The sequence below is a fragment of the Mustela nigripes genome, chromosome 1 (assembly GCF_022355385.1).
Source record: "Mustela nigripes isolate SB6536 chromosome 1, MUSNIG.SB6536, whole genome shotgun sequence".
NCBI classification, from domain to species: domain Eukaryota; kingdom Metazoa; phylum Chordata; class Mammalia; order Carnivora; family Mustelidae; genus Mustela; species Mustela nigripes.
The window spans coordinates 48,165,470-48,187,973 of NC_081557.1; the positions used below are offsets into that span (position 1 = coordinate 48,165,470).

The 22,504-nt window shown below is 44.1% G+C and overlaps 1 protein-coding gene across 6 annotated transcripts in view; it reads right to left on the bottom strand.

Moving 5' to 3' along the window:
• Nucleotides 1-22,504, bottom strand: part of NUMA1 (nuclear mitotic apparatus protein 1) — a 77,500-nt gene that overhangs the window by 32,239 nt on the left and 22,757 nt on the right. For 2 of the 6 annotated variants that reach the window (XM_059409901.1, XM_059409885.1), the window contains exon 2: nt 2,816-2,889. In XM_059409901.1, coding sequence (XP_059265884.1) covers nt 2,816-2,857 — 42 coding nt within the window. In that variant the 5' untranslated portion in view covers nt 2,858-2,889. Of the gene's footprint in view, nt 1-2,815; nt 2,890-8,254; nt 8,413-8,709; nt 8,869-9,052; nt 9,344-22,504 lie in introns of those variants that run through there. The other 4 variants (XM_059409889.1, XM_059409897.1, XM_059409883.1 and 1 more) reach the window with 4 other exon arrangements.

Sequence of the window (22,504 nt, forward strand, 5' to 3'; positions counted from 1 at the left end):
CACCAGTTCATTTCAAGTCACTTAAGACTTCTGGATTCATCTCCTGTCAATTAAGTAACAATCTAGCAATAGTTTCTTTTATGCAGATAAAAATTCATTTTCTTCCTGTGCATTATTTTGCTCCCAAATCAGAAATCACTGGAAAGTGGAGGAAGCGGAGAAACTCTTTCATCTTTAGTCAGGGATTAAAACATGGAAAGAAGGGCCAAACTCACTGATTTTCAGGATGGTTTAAGGTTGTCAAATCTTAAAAAGTTCCCTTTTCCCTATATCAATTCATTCACTGTAACTGCTGGGTATAGAACAATTTTAAGCTATTCTTCAAGTAAAGTATAAATTTATTTTTATACTATAAAACAAATTATTAAAATTTGGGGAAAAAAACACTTATTCTAGTATTTTAATATATGTACTTTAAGCATTTTGATATATTTCTTTCCAATCTTTCTTCCTGTATCATTTTTCTCTACACCACAACTAAAATTGTCACGTGTGTTCTATGCCACTCTTCATAAAAAGCATTTGACACAGCTACATTATCATAAAATCCACTTTAGCTGTCTAATTTTTGCTTAAATTGAAAATTCCTAAAAAAAATTTCTATGTTACCATATATTAATATTTTAATGCATTGTTCATTTTGACTTTTGAAAAAGTACACAAGTATCTGCTATTTAATAAAACTAGCCCTGTATTGGTTCTTCTCTGTAATGGTAGTACTCACCATAAAAACAAGTTTAGGACCTAAATAAATAAACTTAAAACAGTGTGGCTAAAGGTTCCCCCAGTATTCAGTTAATCCACTGAACTGCAGACAAAGCTCATAGTCCCCCAAACCCAACCAGCCCCTCAGGGATGAGAGGAGGGAAAGGAAGAGACAATATTTTTTCTTCTCTTCCCCCCCACTTTTTTTTTTTTTTTTTTTTTTTGTAAAAGATGTTATTTGTTTGACAGAGAGAGAGAGCCAAAGAGGGAGCACAAGCAGGGGGAGTGGGAGAGGGAGGTGCAGGTTCACCACAGAGCAGGAAGCCCGACACAGGGCTGGATCCCAGGACCCCAGGATCATGACCTGAGCAAAAGGCAGACGCTTAATGACTGAGCCACCCAGGCACCCCTAAAATATTCTAAAATTTTTAAATGGCTTTTTCATTGGCCCTAATCATGCCCCAGCAATATCTGAAGTATCAAGAATTATTGGGCGCCTGGGTGGCTCAGTGGGTTAAGCCGCTGCCTTCGGCTCAGGTCATGATCTCAGGGTCCTGGGATCAAGTCCCGCATCGGGCTCTCTGCTCAGCAGGGAGCCTGCTTCCCTATCTCTCTCTCTCTCTGGCTGCCTCTCCATCTACTTGTGATTTCTCTCTGCCAAATTAATAAATAAAATCTTTTAAAAAAATTATTATTTATTCAGATATAGTACTAGATGTTTTCTACACACAGTAGAAATACCTCTCCATGAGGTATTTTTATTTCCATTTTAAAAATAAGGTGCTGAGAAGCTAAGTAACTTGCCCTGGGTCACACACCTGGGCCAGATCAGTAATTCTAGATCAGGCTGTCTGACTCCAAGGTACAGGCTTATCATCACTACATTCTGTGTCCTCTTCTACTTCCCTGCAGCTTTATGTTCCCAATGCTTGGTATTACTCTTTCATTTGCCATTGTTCATATTGGACAGAAGATATATGAAAAGACCTAGTGCAATGATTTAAGTAATCAAGAAGGAGTGGGCGCCTGGTGGCTCCATCCTTAAGCTTCTGCCCTGGGCTCAGGTCGAGATGCCAGAGTCCTGGGATGGAGCCTGGCATGGGGCTTCCTGCTCAGCAGGAAGCCTGCTTCTTCCTCCCCCACTACCCCTTCTTGTGTTCCCTCTCTCACTGTCTCTCTCTGAATCAAATAAATAAAATATTTTTTTTAACTTTTTTTTTTTTTTAAGATTTTATTTATTTATTTGACACAGAGAGAGGTCACAAGTAGGCAGAGAGAGAGAGGGAAGCAGGTTCCCTGTCAAACAGAGAGCCAGATTCGGGCCTTGATCCCAGGACTCTGAGACCACGACCTGAGCCAAAAGCAGAGGCTTAACCCAGGGGCCCAATAAATAAAATCTTAAAAAAAAAAAAAAAAAAAAAAGAAGTCAACAGGAGGACAATGGAAGCAGACAGAAACATGGTAAAGAAATCAAGGAGAACTTTTCCCTACGATAAAAGCCTTTCAAGACCAAAGTCCCGCATGTTAGTGAAGATCAGGATAAAGGCTTCTAGTCAGAAAAATCCACAGGAAGTAAATGAAGAAGGGCGTCTGTGCCATGCTACAGCCAACCCTTCCATGACCAAAAGGAAATGACAACCTCTCCTAAGGGGTGCCTGGGTGGCTCAGTGGGGTAAGCCTCTACCTTTGGCTCAGGTCTTGATCTCAGGGTCCTGGGATTAAGCCCTGCATAGCATCGGGCTCTCTGCTCAGCGGGGAGCCCTCTTTCTCTGCCTGCCTCTCTGCCTATTTGTGATCTCTGTCAAATAAGTAAATACAATCTTTAAAAAACAAAACAAAACAACAACAAAAAAAACACCTCTCCTAAGAGGTACACAGAAGCTTAGCAGGGAGTTCTCTTCTAAGCTACACAAGTGGTGTCATGGATCACTATCAGGAGCAACATTGCCAGAAATAATTAAAGTTAAAAACTAAGGGGAAAGGCAGAGGAAAACTGTATTTCCTTCATCTCCAGATGAGAAGACTTTACATAGCTGTGGCTCCTAAAAAACTCCTCTTCTACCCCTGCAAAATTCCTGGAGAAGGTCACACCAAAGAGAAGACGACTCACCCAAGAGAGGAGTGCAGCTGCCCGGGTGGCATGGAGCGTCATCTTGGTGACACCAAACAGTCACCCCAATGCACCTGGAAACCAAGAGAAGAACAGCAGCTAATTATATCAGATATCCGTGATGAAGGACAAGGGGGGAAATGGTTCAATATACTGGCTCTGAATACGTCAATCTCTTTACACAGCAATTAACCCACCAAGGACATGGGAATTTTTAGAAAGCTCAAACTACTCATTAAAATTACTATAGAACTTGGGGCTCCTGGGTGGCTCAGTTGGCTAAGCTACTGCCTTCGGCTCAGGTCATGATCCCAGAGTCCAGGAATCAAGTCCCATATAGGGCTTCCCCTGCTCTGCAGGAAGCCTGCTTCTCCCTCTCCCTCTGCCTGTCCCCCTGCTTATGCTCTCTCTCTCTGTCAAATAAATAAATAAAATCTTAAAAAATAAAATAAAATTACTCTAAAACTTACCATAACAGTAAAGAGCCTGCATTTAATTCAAAGTCCACAAGCTCTACACACAGTTTTCTGTTCCACAGAAAATATGTAACACTCAGGGCTGTCTTTCAACCCTGTTCTTTGGGACATGGTGCCCTTAAAACATGGAACAAATAAGGTTTCTCCGACAGATGTGGGTCTGAAAGTGATTCCATGTAACCTTGAACAAGTAGCGCAACTTCTTTTAGTTTAGTTTCCTCATCTACCAAATGGGATTTGCAAACACCTCTCTGGGTTACTATGAGGCTTCAAGACAAAGCAGGCAACACAAATAACAGTGCCTGGCACATTGTACATATACACTAAATGATCACTGATCTTTAACAGAGAGGCTGATTTCTGGCTCTTTCTGCAGGTGCCCAGTTTTTGCCTAAAAATAACCAAGACCTTGAGGGAAACGTCTCCAAATTCTGGATTTTTATATCTCCCACAGAAATGTCAAAGATACGGTTCAAATGAGGGACCTGATGACACCAGACCCAATTCTGGCAGAAATCTCATGGGACATTTAATGAAAGATTAGGTACCTGTCCTGGTATTCCTATTCCCAATTTCCTTTCCCACTGGGAATTGGCCATCTGCCTGCCAACCTGCCCAGGAGACCACAGACCTGGTGACTAAATATTCCTCAACATCTCCCAGCAGCCCCTCCAACTCCTACCAATCATGGGAGCAATCAGCCCCGCCCCCACCTCTTGTCACAGGTACTTAGTCTGTCACTATTCGATGAAGAACACAAGTGGTTAAGTCACATCACCTGTAATTCTCCCCACATATTAGCATCTCCAAGGTGTGGGTTCTATGGACTGAACATTTGCTAAGCACCTTTTTTTTTTTTTTTTAAAGATTTTATTTACTTGAGAGAGACAAAGACTGAATGAGCAGAGGGAGAGGGAGAAGCAGGCTCCCCCGACTTGGGGCTTGAACCCAGGGCCCCAAGATCGCAACCTGCGCCAAAGTCAGACACTTAACAGACTGAGTCACCCAGGTGCCCCACATTTGCTAAGCGTCTTCTGTACACACAGTGTGTTGGGCATAAGAAAGATATCATTCTTGTCCATAAAGTACTTACTGTCTAGTAGGAGAAAGATATACATAAATCTGATGATAATCCACTCCCCATCATTCTCAGTTCTTCCTATGTAAGTATACTATCTTTTATTTTTTTTTTTTTAAGATTTTATTTATTTGACTGAGAGGAAGATAATAAGTAGGCACAGAGGCAGGCAGAGAGAGAGGGAGAAGCAGGCTCCCTGCTGAGCAGAGATCCCGATGTGGGGGTCAGGGCTCCATCCCAGGACCCTGAGATCATGACCTGAGCCAAAGGCAGAGGCTTAACCCACAAAGCAACCCAGGTGCACCAACTGTACTGTCTTTACCAACCAAGCAAAAAGATTACTTTCTGAGTCCATACAGATGTTCATTCTGCACTGGAAGCTACATGGGAAATGGGAGACACTGACATAGTCCCTGCCTCTGAGAAGCTTATACAGCGAGGTAAGGAATGAAATTAAAACATACATGAAGCTTTAAATAATAGAAAATAATTAAATGCTAAATATAACTAAATGCTAATTGTAATTAAGTGCTTCCTGACCCCGCAAAACCCAACAAGATTCCACCTGTCATACCAACGTCACAGTCTTGGAAATGAGCCAATTTACCTGGGCTTTGGCAAGAGCCAGGGACGTGGTTAAGGGAGCTCTGAGGAGGGCAGAGAATCTAAAGTACCTATATGTTCCTCAGTCTTGGATGATTTTCTCCGACAGATGTGGGTCTGAAAGTGATTCCATGTAACCTTGAACAAGTAGCGCAACTTCCATCAGTACTGAATGCTTAGCTCTCTGGGGCCAGCCAAAGACGAAGACAAATGGTCCCAGCTATTGCAGTGCAATAAGACTTCTGGTTATTGGCTGGCCTAAAGTTAGAGGGATCATGCCTGGCCCTTGTGGTGAAGGCAGCAATGGCCAAATGCTCTACTAGGGCTTCTTTAAAACAAAACAAAACAAAACAAAAAAATCTATATGTTAATTGAATTTAAATTTAAAAAATAATTTAAAAATTAAAAACAAAAAGTCTAAGCTCTTTAGGAACAAGGGAAATGAGGTCCAGATCACCTGTCCCTCATCCCCACTGTTGCCCCTAGACTTGCTATCCTTTTGAAGAGGTCCAAACTTTCAGTCAGAAATTTTACTTATTCATAACCTGAGGTAAATCTTGCCCCCTCTGAGAGATTCCACAGCTGTGCTGCTAAAAATGACCTGAGGTTTAACCAGCCTCTTCCCTTCATCTCAGAGGCAAAACATACAAACCTTATGTCCTCCCGGAGGGTGGGGAAGCCTGTCAAAAACTAGTTCCACTGCTCAGCAAACAGTGTCAAGGCCAAATGCCTTTTTCTACGCTTCCCAGGCACAGAAACAGGAGGAATCCAATTACAACATGAGGAACTCCAGAATGACCTTGTCAGTTCAAAGCCCATAAAGCAGCATTTTCCCAGACACAGGACACTGGGCTGGGAGCTGTTAGGCCAGCCAGCCATTCACTTATCCAGTAATGAATGATTGAAGTCAGTGGCAGAGCTAGTCCTCAGACTGGGACTACAGCTTTAAGCAGGCCTTGGCTTGGAACCCAAGGGCTCCCAGCCAAAGCACCATCCTCTCCACCCTCCCCCTGAAATCTGAGGCAAGCCCCACCCAGAAGACTGGTTGATGGTCACGGTGATGGAAAAACAGATCCCCACGATTATAGCTCAGAACCATTTCACAGAAGGATCTGCTGAGATGCACCCCAACTTGATCAGGTACCACCCACTCACACCCCCCAGTGCATCAACAAACAAAATTCAGGAACGCAACCCTTCTCAAGACACCTTCAGAGACCACCAGACTGTTTCTTTGAGAAGTGCTCCCAGAATCCCAGAGGCTTCACAGAGCTGATAAGGTGGCTTCTCTTCCCTGAGTTCAAAAAGGAACCAAGACACAGAAGCAGCTGCTTTATAAACCAAAGGACTTGCATCCTCTTCACATTTTCAAAATTGACATAATGTAAATTCCTACATCAGGAATAATTCCCACATTTACAGTAACCCCTCTGTTTCTAGAGAAGATATATCAGGAAAAGGAAAGTGACACTCAAGAGACACACAGCCACATGGCCCGCAGTCTTTCTGGGTATTAAAGAGTTAAAATCTAACCACGGTTTCCTACCAGGGCTGAAGCTAATGCAAACCACCTGCTCAGATGCAAGGAACAGGACCAGAGAGTCGGATTGCTAACCTCTTGGGTCTGTTCTAGAAGTTTCATTTCTAAGGTTAACCAAGTGATAAGGCAAGGGCCAGAGGGTCCCAGTTGTGGAGTGCTGCTCTCCTTACCCAACCCCACCCCCCAGCGTGGGTGCCAGCTCCTTGTGAGACCATCTCTTAGCCACTTACTACTGCCTGCCTGAGTACCAACCCTTCCTCAAGATAACACCAAAGTGACCTTTGGTCCCAAAAGCAACAAAACTTTACTGATCACTCCACTCACTGGCCCCTGCCTCCACTGAACCATCCTCCCACTCTCAAAATTTCTGGGCCCAAAGCCCGCAAAAACTCCCACCTCCAAGTGTCCTTCCCAAGCCCCGCTCCCTCTGTACCCCATAGTTCCAAAGGCTCAGAGCTCAGAAGGGAGCTTATAAAGCTGTAAGGGAGCTGTCCTAGCTCTAAGACCAGGCTCAATGGCAAGATTTACCACTACTTACCCTGACAGCCTGTGTGCCTGTAGCCATAAGAATTGCATGCTCTGTACACCTTTCTAAAAGAGATATCCCACCATCTAAGTGAAGCCCACAACCAAAGGGCAAACACCCAGATCTTGAGGGTGTTCCTCCTCCTCTGACTCTGGGAGGGACAAGTCAGGAGACACGGGAAAACAACCACCCAGACCTCACCTGGTAGGTTACCTCAGAGGGGCCCATCAAAGGCCAAGCAATGTCGCCATAGGCTAACTCATCATAAAGAACAAAGTAGGAAATATCTTGCTGCTGCATCTCTGGGCTTGGAGGAGGTAAAAGGCCCAAGGACCAGCAGCTCCAACATAAGCCAGGGAGGGAAAAACATACTTTCCTTTTCAACTCCTGGAGAGTCCTGGATAGGCTGTCTCATCTAAGTCTAAAGGGTTTCTCTGCACTCCTGAGGTCAGGGCAGACCAGCTTGCTAGATGTACTCCCTGGGCCCCCTTTAGGGGACTTGGTCTGGACTCAAGCCTCCCCCTCTTCACCCAGACCAACCCTTCTGTGTAGCCTAGAATTTGGCCCAGAGCCCTGGTGAGGAACAAGAGAAGGGCTTCAAGGGAAACCAAGATTTCCCAGGTTTCTTCAAAAGTGGTTTACTGATACCTGCCCTCCCCCCTCCCCATGCTCTGCAGGGTCCAGATCAGGAGTGGGAAAAAGGGTTGCCTCCTGAAGCTGGGGCTTACAGCCATATACTACACATATACATATACACCCAAGCACACTCCAGCAGTACATTAGCACCTGACACCACTACTATATTCACACACCCTGGTAGCCACCAGCTGGCAAAATGAACCCTTTTCACTCCCCACCACTGCGTACACACCAAGCCTCAGGAATGGAGAAGCTCTCTTGAGCTGTCTCTACAGCTCAATGTGCAGGCGCACGCTTTCCCCCCTCCGAACAAAAACACGCTGACATCTACGCGAAGGGGGAAGAAAGCAACCCTTTGCTCTCAAAGGCGCCAACTCCCGGATGTTGGCAAGCTAAGCTCCCAGCGCCTGTTTCTGAGTGTTTACTTGCGCTCCCTCTCCTCTCCCTCCCCTTTAAGGATGGCGCAGGAAAGTTGGGGAGGGGGGGACTCCACCGCACCCCCTCGTCCATGTTTGAACAAAAACCCAGAGAAAGAGGGAGGGAGAAAAGTCTCAGTGCAAGGGGGGGGGGGCCTTACCAGACTCCTAAAGCCAAACGTATCTACAGGTTTTAATCCGCCATTAGCATTTAAATCTTGAAAGGAGAGGAGGGGGGGGGCTAGTGGAAAGTAACCCCACACACAAAAGAAAAGTTGTTGGTTTTCTTCTCAGCCTGGCAGGAGCGATCGTCCTGGCTGACAGCCAGAAGTGCGTCACAGCCGGGAGTCTGCTTTCTTTAAAGGCACAGCAAGCTTCCGTGGTCTGGGAGCACGGCGAAAGCAAGGAACTCTCGGCAAGGGGGGAGGGGCGCCCCGGAGAGGAGGGGCCGGGAGGGCTAGGCCCACGAACAAGAGAATAGGACGCATGGGGGGGAGGGGGAAGAGGAGCGCGGGAGCCAGCAGACAAAAAATCCTGAACCGCAACACTGGCAAGAGCCAAGGCAAACTGTGGCATAAAACACAAAACACATCTCACAGTGGCCTGCCTGACAAACCTGGTATCACCCGGACACTCCCCCTTCGCTCTCTTAACACAGCAGTGACAGCCTGTCCACCTCTCTGGCCAGCAACGGGCTGCCCTGATGATTAGATCAGCCCCTGCCTGCCGGCGCGCGGGGCACCGAGGAAGAGCCGGGAGCTCTGGAGGGTGAGCAGGACACAGGCCCTTACGCGGGGCAGCTTCCTGCCGGCTCCAGGGCGGGGCGGCTGTGTCTTTACGCACACACATGCCACTCACACACAAAGCACCGGCCTCCTTTCGCCGGCGCCGCCTGCCCTGGGACAAGGCCACCCACCCCCACCATGCCCATTCCCTGAGGGAATCTCTCCAGCCCGTACCTTCTGCGTGGCAAGGCCAGGACGCCGCGCTGGGCCTGCTCCTCCCCCTCGGCCACCCAAACAAGCAGCCCAGGCAGACTGTGGCCTTGGAGCGCAGGCCCGCGCTGTTCTGTCCCAGTGGCTGCGTGCTATTGTCGACTGTGGAATGGCCGCCAAAATCCCAGCTGTGCTGCCAGAACCTAATCCCCTGTTCCGCTGAGCATTTGTGGGGAGGGGCTGAGGGGCCAAGGCACGGGACCTAGTACGGCAGGCACTGGCTGGAGCCCCTTCACAGACACAGGCACTGGGACCCATGAGCAGAACCTACAGGCTCTGCCTCTCCTCCATGGCCGAAAAGAAAAGATGTCGGACTCTTAGAAAACAAAACCACAGCGTTTCCACCCACTGAACAGCGGCTCTCACAAGGACTGGGAGAGAAACCCACCAGTCATCAGGACCACCCCCCCCAACTTTTACTTACACCACCAGTATTTATTAAGCACCTACTATGTGCAAAGCACTGCTTTAGGACATTGAAGGGAATATACAAAGTGAATTAAACACAGCCTCTACACTCAGCTAGCTTATAATTACACAGAAGATAAGAAACGTGCCTCGAAAATTATATTTCAAGACAGTATGTGTTAACTCCCACAAAAGGATATAAAAATTCCAACTAGTTGAGAGTAGGTAAAAAGACTAAGAAAATGAAGTGATATTTGAATGCGGATCTTAAAATATGCAGGTAAAATCTCCCCAGACAGAAGAGTGGGAAAGGGAAAGCAGAGAAGACTGTGGAAGTAGTCTGAAAAGAGAATTTTTAAGTTGTGAGATGGGGTCAGAGCTGGAGAATCTTGAACCTGAAACCAAGAAATCAAAGATTTGAATATTTTGTGTGTTTTTAACACCGAGATGTGGTACAATGAGACCTGTACTTTCAGAAATTATTCTGGTACACAAAACGAGACTAACAGTAGGGAGGAAGGTCACAAGGCTGCCACAACATAATACAGGTAATGAGGACACAAAAGGGGAAAATGAGAGAGAATGGAAAGATGAGGAATGAAACACTTTGGAGACAGAATGAAGACAATGGAATGGCTAGAAGCAGAGGGAAAAACTATAGGGAGGAAAGTGTAGGGGATGGCTGAACAGGCAGAAAGGCCATATACAGAAGTAGAGAGATGATACAGATCATGTTAGAATAAGAGAGAAAATAATAAATAGCAGCTATTGCTGAATGTGTACTATGTGACATGAATGCCCTGTTCTGCTAACATGTATTAGCTCATTAATCTGAAAAACTTCCTTGGTGAAGCAGGTACTATTACCACTCAGCTCTACAGAAGAGGAAACTGAGCCACAGAGATGAAATAATTTACCCAAGATCACACAGCTAGTGAATGGAAGAACTCTATACCACTTGCTGCTATGTGACCCTGGCAGGTAACCTCTGGGCCTCAGTATCCCTATTTGTAAAATAAATATAAAGATATCTATTTTATAAGGTTATAATGAGGATTAATCTCATAACTATATCTATATGGTGCCCAACACACTGACTAGCACAAAAGCACAAGATGTTACTTAACAAAGGTTAATTCCTATTCTGCGCATTTTGGCACCTAGTAACAAAGGTATTCCAAGCAGAAGCTGGCTGTTTGTCAAGGAAGCTAGTGGGGATGCTCTTCCCTGGAGTGGGAGCTTGGATCTTCAGGATGCTTGCTTTCCTTCCATCAGTCTGCCTCTCTGAATTTTACTTTAAGGTCCAGCTCAAATTTCAACTCCTCAGTGGCACCTGGGTGGCTCAGTGGGTTAAAGCCTCTGCCTTTGGCTTGGGTCATGATCCCAGAGTCGTGGGATCCAGCCCCCAAGCCCCGGTCCCGCTTTCTGCTCAGCGGGGAGCCTGCTTCCCTTCCTCTCTCTCTGCCTGCCTCTCTCCGTTCTTGTGATCTGTCAACATAAAAGAAAAAAAAAAATCTTTAAAAAAAAATTTCAACTCCTCAAATAGTTCTTAACAACAGGTAAGAGTGGTTATCTAAGGGAGGGGTTAGTCTGTGGGGGAGTTTCTACACTATGCTTCTTTTATATTTGAATTTATTCTAAATAAACATTGGTAATCAGAAAAATGTGTCTACATTCTGCATTCACCACTTGTCCTGCCTTAACTATATGAGCATGGAAATCTTGTCCTCACATCTAGAATGTAAATATCAAGGGCATAAACAGTTCCATTTCTCTCTCTCTCTATGATCCCCCATAGTATCTAACACACTAGGGCTCCTTGAATCTGTTCCACTGAAATACATCTGGATGGCAGATTTCCAAATTTAACTCGGCACCAGAGAATGACTGGAGTGAGTGGTGGGGGTCAGACCAAGGCCCACCACTGCAGAGACCCCCATCACCCTGCTTCTTCTCCTAGGCCCTTAGCTTTCCCACAGTATCACTTGCAGTCTGTGGTTAGCAACTGCTATTGGTAGAAAGGAAAGTTCTTTATTCAAAGAAGGACCAGGAAAGCCAAGCCAAAGCAAAAACCAAAGCTTTTCTAGAAAAGCAAAGTGGCAAACATAATTTAATGACTGTCACAACCAACACTCCAAGAAAAGTATGAGGTGAAAATAGGTGGCAGGCCTGCTAAAACTGTCCTGGCTACATCTGGCACCTTTTTAAATTATTTTTTTAATTAAAAAAATTTTTTTTAAGAGACTTTTATTTATTTATTTGACAGAGAGATCACAAGTAGGCAGAGAGGCAGGCAGAGAGAAAGAGGGGGAAACAGGCTCCCCGCTGAGCAGAGAGCTAGATGCAGGGCTGGATCCCAGGAGCCTGAGATCATAACCTGAGCCCAAGGCAAAGACTTAACCCACTGAGCCATCCAGGCGCCCCTACATCTGGCACCTTGTCAGCCCTGAAGCTCCCCTGAAAGAGTTGATACTGTGTCTCAAAAGAATATGAGATCCCAACCCTCCTCCTGGGGGCTCTTAACTCTGGCAACAGCTCCCAGCTGTGCAGCCTCAGAGGGCTGAACTCTCCTCTGGAACCTCTCTGCCAAAACTGCCAAGCTTCTGGGCCTGCTCTGCGGGACAGCCAAGGAGCCTGGCCAGTTTCTCCAGCCTCCCCCTCCCCCACCGCAGGCCACCACTCACCTCCAGCCACAGTACCAGAACTACACCCGTCCCCTCCTCCTCCCAGCCTAGCTAGGCAACAGGCAGACCACACAGCTCCTGCCTGAATCCACAGCCCCTGCTCCATGTCCCCAGAAGACCAGGATAGGTAAAACTATTTTTAAAGATTTTATTTATTTATTTGACAGAGAGAGATCACAAGCAGGCAGAGAGGCAGGCAGAGAGAGAGGAGGAAGCAGGCTCCCTGCTGAGCAGAGAGCCCGATGCGGGCCTCGATCCCAGGACCCTGAGATCATGACCTGAGCCGAAGGCAGCGGCTTAACCCACTGAGCCACCCAGGCGCCCGGTAAAACTATTTTTAAAAGAAAGGAGAGGGCGCCTGGGTGGCTCGGTTGGGCGGCTGCCTTCGGCTTAGGTCATGATCCCAGACTTCCCAGATCGAGTCCCACATCAGGCTCCCAGCTCCTTGGAGAGTCTGCTTCTCCCTCTGACCTTCTCCTCTCTCATGCTCTCTCTCATTCATTCTCCCTCAGATAAATAAATAAAATCTTAATAATAATAATAATAATTAATTAATAAATAAATAAATAAAAAGAAAGAAGAGAAGATGGGGCACTTGTGTGGCTCAGTGGGTTAAAACCTCTGCTTTCGGCTTGGGTGGTGACCCCAGGGTCCTGGGATGGAGCCCCATATCGGCCTCTGCTCAGTGGGGAGTCTGCTTCCTCTTCCTCTCTCTCTGCCTGCCTCTCTGTGATCTCTGTCAAATAAATAAGTAAAATCTTTAAAAAAAAAAAGAAAGGAGAGAAGAAGGAAGGAAAACAATAAATGACTAACACAAGATTCAGAATAGCACTGAGATAGAGGTTGGATAGAAGTTGGTGATGCCTGTGGAGCACACAGGGTGTTTTCAAAGGATCTGGTAATATCTCCTGTGCATAGGTGTTTGTTTTACTATTTTTGATCAAAATGTAAACGTTACAGCTTTTAACAAGTATTGCCATTAAAAAATGAGTATTACCATTTTAAAAAGTATAAAGGAAAAACAAAGAGCAATTTCCACAGAGACGGCCCAGGGTAGGGTGCTTCTCTCTCTCTCTCTCTTTTTTTTTTAAATTAAGATTTTACTTATTTATTTGCGAGGGAGAGAGAGAAAGAGAGAGAGAGAGCAAGCATGAGATGCGGGAGGGTCAGAGGAAGAAGCAGACACCCCATTGAGCAGGGAGCCTGATGCAGTACTCCATCCCAGGACTCTGGGATCATGACCTGAGCTGAAGGCAGTGGCTTAACCAACTGAGCCCATTTGTGGGGCAGGGGTGCTTCTAATACAAAGAATTCACCTGGCCGTCAAGGCCCTCCAGGACCTGGCCTCAGTTTTACCTTTTAGAGTTATTTATGCCCTTATCCAAACCCTCTATCCTGCCAGACTGGTCTTCTCACTGTCTTCTGAAGTCCATCTGAACCTCCTACCTCAGCCTACTAACCTAGGAGGGAAACTCTCACTGTGGGAAGCTGTAGGTCCAATGAGAGCCTCTTAGTCCCTATAGGCCCTCTCACTAGGAAAGTTGGCAGGGGAAAAGGCTCTTATAGATCCACTGCCCTATGCAATGCCTTCTAGTCTTTTCTCTGTCACCTGACATCCTAGCATCATAAATACCTACAGACTATCCTTGCTGTTGCTGCTACCATTGTAATTAATAGCTAACATTTAATGAGCATTTAGTATGCAGCAGGCACTGTGCTAAACACTTCCCTGCTTTATTTTGCTTAATCTTCCCAATAACCCAATGACACAATAACAAATACTATGATTATCCCTCTCTATTTTACAGAAAAGGAAACTAAGATTAAATAACTTGCCCAAGGTCACACAGCTAGTAAGTGTTAGAGCCAAAACTGCAGTCCAGCTGAACATGGACATCTCATCTAGTCTTCTCAGCTACATATGTTTTATTTCTATCTTCAAGATGAGAAGATCTGAGTCTCAGGAATTAAGTGACTTAGTCACATAGGTAGTGACTGGTCTATGTGGTCTCTACATTATTCTTTACTGCTCTTCAACAGCCATCAAATGAATAAATAAAAGCTAGCACATTCTCAATGGCTCAAAGAAACCCCGTACCTCTATACCCCCTCCTAAGAATCAACTTTTTTTTTTTTTTTTTAAGATTTTACCAATTTATTTGACAGCAAGAGACAGTGAAAGAGGGAACACAAGCAGGGGGAGTGGGAGAGAGAGGTTTCCCACCAAGCAGAGAGGCCCATGCAGGGCTCAATCCTGGATCCCAGGGATCATGACCTGAGACAAAGGAAGACACCTAACGACTGAGCCACTCAGGACCCCATGAATCAACTTTTTAATCAAAAAATCAGGGGTGCCTGGGTGGCTCAGTGGGTTAAAGCCGCTGCCCTCGGCTCAGGTCATGATCTCAGGGTCCTGGGATCGAGTCCCGCATTGGGCTCTCTGCTTGGCAGGAGCCTGCTTTCCCCTCTCTCTCTGCCTGCCTCTCTGCCTACTTGTGATCTCTCTCTCTCTGTGTCAAGTAAATAAAATCTTTAAAAAGAAAAAAAAAAAAATCAAACAGCTCTAATTTTAAAAGCAACCACTAAAGAATTTTTTTCTAAAGATATAATAGCTTTAGAAACATTTAAAAACCAAAACCCCTCTGAAGAGGTAAGCGTAGAAGAATTTTCTACTAGAACGGATGGTGGACTTATCTCAAGGATGAGAAGCCATAAAAAAGGTTGGAGGAAACACTACTAGTTGGAGGGAAGGACTGCTGTTTCAGAACCCTGACCTCGAATTTATTTACCAGGCCTCATCCTCCCTCTCCAGAGAGTAGCTGCTGAGTAATAAGGCAGTGTTGGTAAGCCTGCAGCTTCTTGAGGAGAAAAGCAGAGGGCAAATCAAAACCCAGAGAGGATTCATAATAACATCCAAGAGGCCCTATTCAGTTGTCCCTCAAGAAGGTCTTTCTACAAAACACCTAAGAACCTGTTCACCCTGTTTCATTGTCACAAAGGAGTAAACGGATTTGTCCCTACAGGCAATATATCTAACACGATGTTAGCACACAAACACAGAAGATGATGAGGTAAAAGAAAGGTAAAAGAAACCGTAGGAGGAACAGCTTCAATGTAAAGATTTGCAACTACTCCTAAAGACAGTCACACCAATGGTAAAACAAACAAAAAAAATACCCTAGATTTGGTGTCGGAAGCCCCTGGAGGTAAGTTATGAAGCCATCACCTACTAAATTTATGGCTTTAGGCAAGTCACTTGCCCTAGCTTGGGTCTCAGTAAAAGAAGGGTATTGGTACTGGATAGATCATATCTAAAGCACCTCCAAAAATTTCCCATGGTTCTTTATCCAGGAAACCATTCTCAACAATAACAACAACAAAAATCTTTGACATAGAACTAAGCTCCTCAGAATCTGGTCAAAACTTCACCAGTTAGGGCTTCCTCCTTTCCAGGAAAAAGAAAAACCAAATCCCCTAGAAACAAGCACTTTGTTTGTTATCCTACTGGGTCCCATCCCCAAAGCAAGGCACATGTGGATGCTTCATTAATCCTGATGACAGGAAGTGATTCTTGGAAACTCGCAATACTTCATATGGGGCAGAATGAAAGCTAACTGGAATTATACTCAAGGCATTCACAAGGTTTCATAAACAAAAGCCACAGAGAAGAGTGCAATTTATAATTACATTGGTCTTAAAAGCCTAAATAAATTAAAATTGAAAAAAAAAAAGAAAAGAAAAGAAAGGCCTAAATAAAAGCAGCTTTCTATACAACAAATCACAGAATCTCAATGTTGAAAGAGACCTTAATGGTCATCTAGCCACCTACCCCACATTCATGCTGGAACACATGTAACAACTACACTGAAGATTTGCTATCTCCTGCCTGAGATGGAAATTTTACAATTTATTTATATGTCTGAGCAAGGTCTGCTGATTTGAGACAACTTGTGATTTCAGAACATAAGCTTGAGAGAATAAGGATTCTGCCCAGGATCTGGTTTGTTTTCAAATAGGCTTTAAGTAGCTAAAAAAACTCAGATGACACCTCTCTGTCCTCTCCTCTCTCACCGTCCCCATCTCTCCCTCTCCCCCCACCCCCTCTGCTTTATCTTCAGTCTCTACCTCCTACACAGCACTGAATCCCCTATCTTTCTAGTTCCAAATCTACTTCTCCTATTACACTGTGATGCCTTTAACCTCTGAAAGAAATTAATAAACACAAATATTAGTATGAGTTGGATTTCTAAATAGGATGCTAGGCTGCTTCAAAAACCAAATTTAGGGGCGCCTGGGTGGCTCAGTGGGTTAAGTCTCTGCCTTCGGCTTAGGTCATGACCTCAGGGTCCTGGGATCAAGCCCTGCATCGGGCATTCTGCTCAGCAGGGAACCCGCTTCTCCCTCTCTCTCTCTGCCTGCCTCTTTGCCGACTTGTGATCTCTGTCAAATAAATAAAATCTTAAAAAAAAAAAAACACCAAACTTATTAATATATAACTAATAAAATAAATGGGAATGTATCTAATGTGGCATGGTTAAAAAAAAAAAAAAAAACAACATACAACAAACCTAACATTTTAACAGACTTCAAGAATTTAAGGACAGCTATTTCTCAAATCTCAATTAATCCCTCCTAAAGAACCCAAAGAGGCAAGCATGCTTGTTCCAATTTTACAGACTAGAAGACTAGAAGAAAATGCCTGCTTCAAGGTCAGCCTCAAGGATTGCAGAGCCAGAGCTCAAATCTTCTAAATCCAGTGCTCTCTCTAGCACACCTCAACTACAACCTATACCTGTCATCAGTATGGTCCTTTATGTGTACAAAGCACTTACACATTTCTTGTTCAAAGGGTTTTTGCTACAACTAACTTGTGGCAGAGATGCCATTTTCTCCATGTTTAAAGATGTTAAGTAACTTTAACAGCATTAGATAAAATAACAGTCCATGTATCTGGGATCATCGAGAAGTATGAAGAGTTCCTCACACAATTTTCCTGAAACTGCAATTTTAGGACCTTTAGGACAAAATCTTTAAAAAAACCAAAACCCTGAGTGGCTCAGTTGGTTGAATGACTGCCTTCGGCTCAGGTCATGATCCCAGACTTCCAGGATTGAGTCCCGCATCGGGCTCCTAGCTCCTTGGGGAGTCTGCTTTTCCCTCTGACCTTCTCCTCTCTCATGCTCTCTCTCACTCATTCTCTCTCAAATAAATAAATAAAATCTTAAAAAAAAAAATTTTAAAAACCAAAACCCTATTTGCAACACAGACTCTTCAAAACATATAAAATGGGTTAATCTTAACTTGGAATTAATGAAATTTAACCAGCGACATTCAATCATAAACATGAAATAAACACTTGTATATACTGTGTTGGAGACTCAAACCTGAACTAGACAGGCTTACAATCCTGTGGAGAAAGAAACATACCTTTATTTCACCTTAATACAACGCCAAAGAACACAGACCTGAGCAGTGCTAAAAGGAATGTGAGAGAACACTGGGCCGTCTAGTGGAGACTAACAGTGACTTGTAGGAGGAACACCAGAAAGGCAGTGTCCTGAGCAGGTGAATGGCTTGTGTGTGCCTTTTCTTTTTTCTTTTTCTATCTTCTTCTTTTTTTTTTAAAGATTTTATTTATTTATTTGACAGAGAGAGAGATCACAAGTAGGCAGAGAGGCAGGCAGAAACAGGGGGAAGCAGGCTCACCGCTGAGCAGAGAGCCTGATGCAGGGCTCGATCCCAGGACCCTGAGACCATGACCTGAGCCGAAGACAGAGGCTGAACCCACTGAGCCACCCAGGCGCTCCTGTGTGTGCCTTTTCAAAAGATGAATCTGGCACAACACCGAGTCCAGAGGCAGAACGGAGTGAGATGGCAAGTGCAGCGGCAGTAGGACCGAAAAAGAACGGTGTTACTTGAAAGGCATCATGGAGGTAGACCCAAAGTTCTTATGAACGGGATGTAGGAAGATAAAGACCTAGGATTCCTGCCTTGCTGAAAAGACTTCAGACCGGGAACACAGAAGTTACTGTTTTAGAGGACATGTGAGGGTCTGATTACTCCGGATGGATGATTAGGAAAGCCTTACCAAGAAAGTAACATTTTTTTTTTTTAAGATTTTTTATTTATTTATTTGACAGAGAGAGAGATCACAAGTAGGCAGAGAGGCAGGCAGAGAGAGAGAGGAGGAAGCAGGCTCCCTGCTGAGCAGAGAGCCTGATGCAGGACTCGATCCCAGCACCCTGAGATCATGACCTGAGCCTAAGGCAGCGGCTCAACCCACTGAGCCACCCAGGCGCCCCAAGAAAGTAACATTTAAGCTGAGTACTTAATGTGTGAGTGGGAGGAGTAGCGATTCACCAAAGGAAAAGTAAAAAAAGAGCATTCTAGGGACATCTGGGTGGCTCAGTCAGTTAAGCGTCTGCCTTTGATCACATCGTGATCCCAGGGTCCTGGGATCAAGTCCCACATGGGGCTCCTTGATCAGCAGGGAGCCTGCTTCTCCCTCTGCCTGCCACTCCCCTTGCTTGTGCTCTCTCTCTCTCTGACAAATAAATAAAATAAATCTTTTTTTTTTTTTCTTAAAGAGAGCATTCCAGACAGAACAGCATGCACAAAGACAGAGTTTATTACATTTGAGCAATGGCATGCAGTTTTAGGAAGGTGTAGCAGATGACGAGGATAAGTAGTACTAAATTGTAAGGCGCTTACATCATACTAAAGAATTCAGATTTTATCCTGTAGGTGATAGGAAACAATCAAGGTTTCTAAACGGAGGGAATAAAGAGGAGGAACATAGATCAGATCTATGTTCAAGCCTGTATGACGTACAGGCTAGAATGGTAAGAAACAAGGGGAAGGCGATATACCACAATGGCTAAGAGCATGAGGTCTGCAGTTAGACTGCCTAATTAAAATTCTGGCTCTATACCCTATGGCCCAGCAATTGCACTACTGGGTATTTACCCCAAAGATACAAATGTAGTAATCCAAAGGAGCACCTGCACCCCACTGCTTATAGCAGCAATGTCCACAATAGCCAAACTATGGAAAGAGCCTAGATATCCATCGGCAGATGAATGGATAAAGAAGATGTGGCCCATATATACACAATGGAATATTATGCAGCCATCAAAAAATGAAATCTTGCCATTTGCAATGACGTGGATGGAACTAGAGGATAGGATGCTAAGTAAAATAAGTCAATCAGAGAAAGACAGTTATCATATGATCTCGCTGATACATGGAATTTGAGAAGGTAAAGGATCATAGGGGAAGAAAGGAAAAAATGTAATGGGATGAAACCAAAGAGGGAGTCAAACCATAAGAGACTCCTAATCACAGGAAACAAACTGAGGGTTGCTAGAGCACAGGGTGGTGGGAGGGATGGGAGGTTGCTCTATTTCAGACATATATCCCTATTTGCTTGGAACTTCCAAAATGGCCACTGGGGAACCTATTGCTATGGTGAGCACTGTAAATTGTGTAAGACTGATGAATCAAAAACCTGTCCCCCTGAAACAAATAATACATTATATTTTAATAAAAACATAAATAGGGGCACCTGGGTGGCTCAGTGGGTTAAGGACTCTGCCTTCGGCTTAGGTCATGATCCTTGGTCATGGGATCGAACCCTGCATCGGGCTTCCTGCTTGGTGGGGAGCTTGCTTCTCCCTGTCTCTGCCTGCAGCTCTTCCTGCTTGTGTTTACTCTCTCTCTCTCTGTCAAATAAATAAATAAAATCTTTAAAAAATAAATTAATTAATGTGATGTAGAGCTAAAAAAATAAAAATAAAAATAAAATAAACATAAAATCCTGTCTTTATCGCTTACTAGCTGTGCAACCTTAAGCAGGTTAACCTATTTAACCTCTCTGTGTCCCCAGTCTCCCCATCTATAAAATGTTAATAGTAACAGTACTTTCTCAGAGGGTCATTGTAAAGATTTAACAAGACAGTATGTGCAAAGCATTAAGCACCATACCAAGCACAGAGAATAAATGTTAGCTGCTGTTAGAGGCTGAAAGTTCATTAATAGGTTATATCCACATGTGGTTTAGTGTTTTCCATGCTCTTCCTTCTATCCAAAGCTTTCTTTTCTCTACTCCTTCATCTAGTTAATTTTAACCTATCCTTCACATCTCAGCTCAACCACTGTTACTTCCTCATGTAAACTCACCCTAACCACCTAGTTCCCAGTTCCATACTAGGTCAAGTTCCTACTATGCAGAGCAACAGAGTCTTTTCCTTCACAGCTCTCATAGTTTCTAATTATGCCTTTTTGTATTTCTTTAACTTTTCTCCTAGTATCATATGTTCCCTGAAATCAGATTGTGTGCTCACCATTGAATTCTTAGAACTTAGCACAATGCCTGACACATAGAACATGCTTGATAAACACTTCTTAAATGAATGAAAAGTTTTAAATCATATTTTAAAAGTAAATCCTCTTCAGGGGGCACCTGGGTGGCTCAGTGGGTTGAGCCTCTGACTTCAGCTCAGGTTATGGTCTCAGGACCCTGGGATGGAGCCCCACATCAGGCTCTCTGCTCCGCGGGAAGCCTGCTTCCCCCTCTCTCTGCCTGCCTCTCTGCCTACTTGTGATCTCTGTCTGTCAAACAAATAAATAAAATCTTTTTAAAAAATAAATAAAAGTAAACCCTCTTCAGGATCAATCTTCAAACAGAACCCAAAATACAGATAAAAGTAGATAGTTTGAAGTGAAGGATGTTTGGAGCCCTGTTCCCTCCTGCATCCACCTGATTCTTGAGTCTGTTCTCTAATTCTTTTTTTGTTTATTCTTCTGTTCTGTAATTTTATTAAGCTTTGCAGAATGCAGCACGAAACCATTACTTGTTCCAAGCAAGTAGGGATATATGTCTGAAATAGAGCAGTGATTTAAAAAAGAGGAAGCAATAGTTTGAGAACTACTTATGGCAGGCCCTGATAATCAATTTCAAGTGAAAAATTAGAAAAGGGAAATTCTAGAAATACCTCTAATTTCCTAGCTTGAATGAATAAGTAGATGATCATATGTGCCAAAAACAAACAAGAATGTAAAAATAGTAACTTCATTCATTGAGCACTAGTATCAACCCTATCAGGCAAGTGCTATTAATACCCTCCTTTCATAGAAGTTAAGAGATATTGAACAACCTGTCCAAAATCAAGAGGCTAACAAGTAGCAGAATTAAGATTCAAAACCAGGTCTAGCTAACTCCAAACTTCATAATCTAAACCATCATGCCATAATGGCAGGTGGTTTGAAAGTCTGGTTTTAGACATGAGGTACCTATTGGACATACAATCAGAAAAACCCATAGCTGGTGAAAAATGTGATTTGGGGCTAGAGATACAGATTTGGGTCACTTTTGAAACAGTGTGACTATAATCAGAAGAGAGTCTATGGTAGAAACATGCTTGCTTAGTAGGTCTTTAATAAAGAGGTAGTATATACATTTGCTATTGAAATTTGTTAATCTTCTGCCAAAGCCTCTGTCTTGCACAGCTCCAGGGGACACCCACACTGAGAATTAATGGATGAACTCTGAGTGAAATTCCAAATCTCTGGAGATCCCTTGTCGGACCTTTATATTATTTCCATTTGGGGAAATTTCAACAGAAAGCCAGTGACCATACCAATGTAAATTTAAAAGGAAGGTGGTTAAGAGAATGGATGTGGGGATCAAACACCATTTTCTCTCCTACATCAGGTTCACATCATCTCCTGCTTAGGATTCTACCTCCCTCACTAAAAGCGCCTAGCATCTGAGTATGGCTTCTTACCAAAGTGTTTCCCATCTACAAAGTATTTCACATGATCCTCACAACAGCTCTGCAAGGTAGACACTGTTTTCATTTTATCAAAGAGGAATGAAGTTCAGAAAAGTACTTTGCCTAATGTCACACAACTATAAAACAATAGGACCACAGTGCAACTCTGATCTTCTGGCTCCAAATCTGAAGCTCTTTCCAGCAGATTCACCCCAAGATAACTATGAGCCACCCACCCGCCTAGGAACCAACAGAGTCACCATCCCTACATATGTTTTTGTTGTATTTAAAAAGAAAACATGGGCACCTGGTTGGCTCAGTCAGTTGGGTGTCGGCCTTCGGCTTGGGTTGTGATCCTGGGGTCTTGGGATCGAGTCTTGAGTCCTGCATTGGGCTCCCTGCTCTGTGGGGAGCCTGCTTTTCCCTCTCCTCCCCACTCTGTCTCTCTTTCTCTCAGAGCCTCTTTATCTCTATCTCCTCAGTGCTCTCGGTCACGGTCTCTGTCTCTCTCAAATACATAAATAAAATCTTTATTTAAAAAAAAAAAAAAA